Raw genomic sequence first — 4,349 nt, forward strand, 5'->3', positions numbered from 1 at the left:
CATGTTGGGCGCATACTGGTTCTTCTGCATTTCCTTTCATTACCAGCCAGCAGGGGGCAGGAGCTGGGAGCATTGTCTCTACCTGTTGCTCTGGCCAACCAGGCAGGGGAGAGACCTCCAAGCAAATCCCCCCATCCCCGAGCGGAGTACCCCACTTTCTCCTTGCTCAGTGATAGCCGGGGGAACCCCCCGACTCGCACACAAGGGGGACTTCTGGGCTAGCACCCATGCCTTATTGGCCAAGAAGGGAAGGGGAGAAGAGGCCGAATGGAGCTGGCCTGGGATTGGGGAAGGGGCCATCGTCCATCTTTTATGGTGAACATATGTCCCTCCGGAAAGGTGTCCAAGCCCCCTGCTCGCCAATCCCAGGGCCCTGAGCCCTTAGAACGGGGTGGGAGGGACTCCAGGTTTTACCCCACTGGGAAGGTCTGTCTCCTACGGAGGAGGGGGGATTGTCTTTGAGGTGGGGGTGACACAGCTGGGAGGATGGTTTCTATCCTGCATCGGAGAAATGGGGAGTCTTTATCCCTAGCCCTGGGACATCGTGGGCTGGGGCAAAGGGGAGACTCCAGCCCATATGAATGGATGGGTGAGGCTGCAGAGGCTGGAGTCAACGCGGCAAGGGGCAGGGGTATGAGAAGCTGAGGCAGCATCGGTCAGACGACTGTGTAAGGTCTTTGGAGCATGCATGGAATATAAACAGGGAGCAGAACGGGTAAAGAGTTATGGCTGATGGGGACAGAGTAGGGGTCAGAGTTAAGGTTGATGGGAAGGGAGGAGCAGTCAGATGTTCAAAAGGATGGAGGGGGGGTCGGAGTTAAGGTTGATGGGGACAGAGAAGGGATCAGAGCTAAGGTTGATGGTGATGGAAGAAGGGTTAGAGACTGGTTGATGGGGAGGAAGGAAGGGTCAGACATTGATATGGACAGAGGAGGGATCAGAGCTAAGGTTGATGGGGACAGAGGAGGGGTCAGAGTTAAGGTTGATGGTGATGGAAGAAGGGTCAGAGACTGGTTGATGGGGAGGAAAGAAGGGTNGGGATCAGAGCTAAGGTTGATGGGGACAAAGGAGGGGTCAGAGCTAAGGTTGATGGGGACAAAGGAGGGGTCAGAGCTAAGGTTGCTACTGGACCCTTATCCAATGATTTCCTGACATTTTTTGTTCCAGATCCAAACGCTGCTCGCACTGAAGCCAATGGCTGACCTTGACCTCAGCAGGAGGCGAGGGCCTTGCGCCTGTATCTGCAGGGCGAAGGGAATGGCAGCTCTGCATCCATCAGGCGCTGGTGTAGTTATAGAAGCTCTGTATAACGACATCCCTCTGGTTGGGGAACCAATCCCGCAGGTGGCACAGCAGCTCCAGCCACCAGGGGTAGAACACCTCCCGTGCCCTGGTGGCTCCGCCTTTGATGATGGTCAGCGCGGCTTCAGCAGCGGGATAGGCGCTCATGTACACCTTGCCCCTGGAAGGGAACAATGACCTGGTCATACAACCCCCCCGTCACCGCGCTGGCCTGCTCTGTGCGAACGGACATCTCAGGAGTGAAAGATGCAAACCAGCTCCACAGGGCTGTACACACTCACACGCGTGCACCAATCCACCCAGATGCACGTATTCAGATGCTCATGCCCGCACACCCTTCCACACTCATCCATGAACGCACTAATACATACACAGACGTGTGCACGCTACACTCACACTCATGTACGCCCACGCAGGAATACACACACCGATGCAAACATTCTCGCACCATACATTCTCTTGCACACGTGCGAACGCCCACATACATGCGCACCCATTCTTGTGCACACACACGCACCTCGTCTTCTCCAAAGCCATTTCGGTGTCGATCAGCCCCAAGATGCAGAGTGTGATGCACACATCTTGCTTCTGCATGGCGAGCTCATGGCGCAGGGAGCTAAAGAATCCGTCCAGAGCGAACTTGGTGGCGGAGTAAGAGGTTGCGAAGGGAGTTGAGATTTTCCCTAGAAAGGAAAACACGAGGAGAGGAAACCAAGTGAAACATCTGGCAGAGCCTGACTGAGGGTGAGGGCACAGCTGGGAGAGAACCCCCTGGAAGGAATACATAAGAACAGAGGATTTGCTACATTGCATCAGACCATTGCTCCAGCTAGACAAGTTTCCTCATCTCCAGCAGTGGATGCATCAGAAGATGGAAACATCCAATCCCATAATGCACCAGGACAATCGTCATGCATGTGGGCGGGAAAGATTCCTTGCTGTTCGGGCTGCCCCCTGCCTGTAGCAATCAGTTCACGCTCTTGGCCAAAATATCTAGTGTGGTGGTTTGGCTGCTGCCCTCCCATACACTCGGCCACAGCTGTGGGTATATGCCCCAGGAAGTGCTCTGAAGGTGGGAAGCCCTACAGGAACATGAAATGATGTAATCCAGAGACGCCCCAGCAAGGGCCGAGTCCCATTCACACTGCAATTCTGAAGACTGCTGCAGGCGGGGCTTAGAAACTCATTCAGGAACAAGCTGAGGCATTGCATCTTTATCAGCCACAGCTCTGTGCAGGTTTCAAGCACTGACCTGTGAGGGAAGAAACCACAATCAGAGATCCTTTACTCTCAGCCAAGATGGGAAGAGCTGCAGATGCCAAGGCCACGTAACTCAGGAAATTCACCTGGAATGAAAGGAGATGAGACGTGAACGGAATGGGAACGTGGCAGCCAAAGCCAAAACTCAACATCTGTTCAGTGGGAGGGCTGGGGATGGGGTCACCCACTCATGACAAAGGTCATGAAATGAAAGAGGCGGGGTGCTTGATTTGCTACATAAAGCATCCAGGGAAAGGTTGCACCTATCTGGGGGTCTGGACTGATAGGATAATGGGAACACTACATTTTTGGGCGCTTTAAGATTTCAGATTAACGAGGAGGGGTCAGAGTTAAGGTTATTGCTGCACATATACCCAAGGATTCCTAACTAGCTGTTCTCTGGTTTTCAGCCTGCTAGACAGTGGCATTCCCCACCCTGCTCCTAACACCCTGGCTTTGGTCCAAAGTTACCCTCTTCCTGGGTTTACCTTTATTGTGAACTTAATTAACAAAGAATAACCATCAGCCTAAGTTTTCTCCTGAGCTTGACTGTTTTTTCCCCCTGCAGGATCTCTCTACCCCGACCCCTACTTCTTCTTCTGAGAAGAGGCTCAAGCCCTTTCATATTCTGGAATGGAGCTAGTAGGACTCAACTGATCTGGCCTCCCAGATGAGTCAGTAAAACTGCTCAGCATCTCTAGGGTTCTAAAACCTGACATCCGTTGCCTGATCTATTGGTTAGGTATTATTTTGATGTCCCAATTTAACATTCCATGGTTTGGCAGGGTTTGCTTGCCTCTAGATCCATCACAGTATGATAATTAATTTCAGAGTGAGGGCCCTGGTATATGTGGGAGAGACACTCATACTTAGGGAAGACCTTTTGAATTTGCAATAGTTTTATTAGCACAATCAGCACGATCACAAACGCTACAACATAGCAAACTAGATCTAGATAATACAAGCAGCCAGAACTTGCATACTCATACCATCCTTTGCGGGGAGCCCCATAGTAGGTAAGATGACCCACGAGTGGTCCTTGGCCTGGCACGTTCCAGGAAATCTCCCTGGAGTGCATGGGCCGAGTGCCACCTTTTAATCAGAGGTTACGCTAACGCCTGCAATGCCTAATGCACATTCAGTAGGTGTGTGAGCCCCTTTTCCTTATCTGTATTTCCTCACCCTACTAATGTTGGGGTGCCCTTCTCCTACTAGGCCTCTTAATTCAAGCTTATTAGCATATAAATCAGTCCGTTACCATGGCATAGGCCCATACATCTATAGAATAGCTGGCTGTACATTGTAGGGTTACCATTCGTCCGGATTTACCCGGACATGTCCTCCTTTTTGTACTAAAAATAGCGTCCGGGGGGAATTTGTAAAGCACTCACAATGTCCGGGATTTCCCCCCTCCCCCGGCAGAGCAGAGCGAGCGGCTGGGAGGGCTGCAGGAAAGTCCCGGGCTGGACTCCGGAGCAGCTGTAGAGGAGCCGGATCCGCCCTGCCTTCTGAGCAAGTATATCAGCACAAAGTGCAGCCCTCCCCTTTTGCAACTGGGAGCGGCTTCTGCCATGCAGCGTAGCAAAACGGGAGCGAGAGCACTTTGTGCTGATACAAGGGCAGCTCTCCCCTGCAGCCCGGTCCGGGCCAGGGACCGGGTTTTGTTGTGCAGGGCCAGGGACCGGGTTTTGTTGTGCTGGGGAGCTCAGCCACGTGGCTGGGGAGCTCAGCCACGTTTTCCGGCTCGCACAGAGCCCAACACCCTGTTCTGAGCAGCAGGGTAAGGG

The 4,349-nt window shown here is 52.9% G+C and overlaps 1 protein-coding gene across 4 annotated transcripts in view; it reads right to left on the minus strand.

Moving 5' to 3' along the window:
* Positions 1–1,043: 1,043 nt before the first annotated feature.
* The window catches only part of HSD11B1L (hydroxysteroid 11-beta dehydrogenase 1 like), an 18,182-nt gene continuing 14,876 nt past the window's right edge, over positions 1,044–4,349 (minus strand). For all 4 annotated transcript variants that reach the window (XM_034755243.1, XM_034755245.1, XM_034755242.1 and 1 more), the window contains 3 exons: positions 2,555–2,648; positions 1,820–1,985; positions 1,044–1,462 (listed from right to left, as the gene is read on the minus strand). In XM_034755243.1, the coding sequence (XP_034611134.1) occupies positions 1,276–1,462; positions 1,820–1,985; positions 2,555–2,648 (447 nt within the window). In that variant the 3' untranslated portion in view covers positions 1,044–1,275. The remainder of the gene's footprint in view (positions 1,463–1,819; positions 1,986–2,554; positions 2,649–4,349) is intronic.

This window comes from Trachemys scripta, chromosome 22, assembly GCF_013100865.1.
Source record: "Trachemys scripta elegans isolate TJP31775 chromosome 22, CAS_Tse_1.0, whole genome shotgun sequence".
NCBI classification, from domain to species: Eukaryota; Metazoa; Chordata; order Testudines; family Emydidae; genus Trachemys; species Trachemys scripta.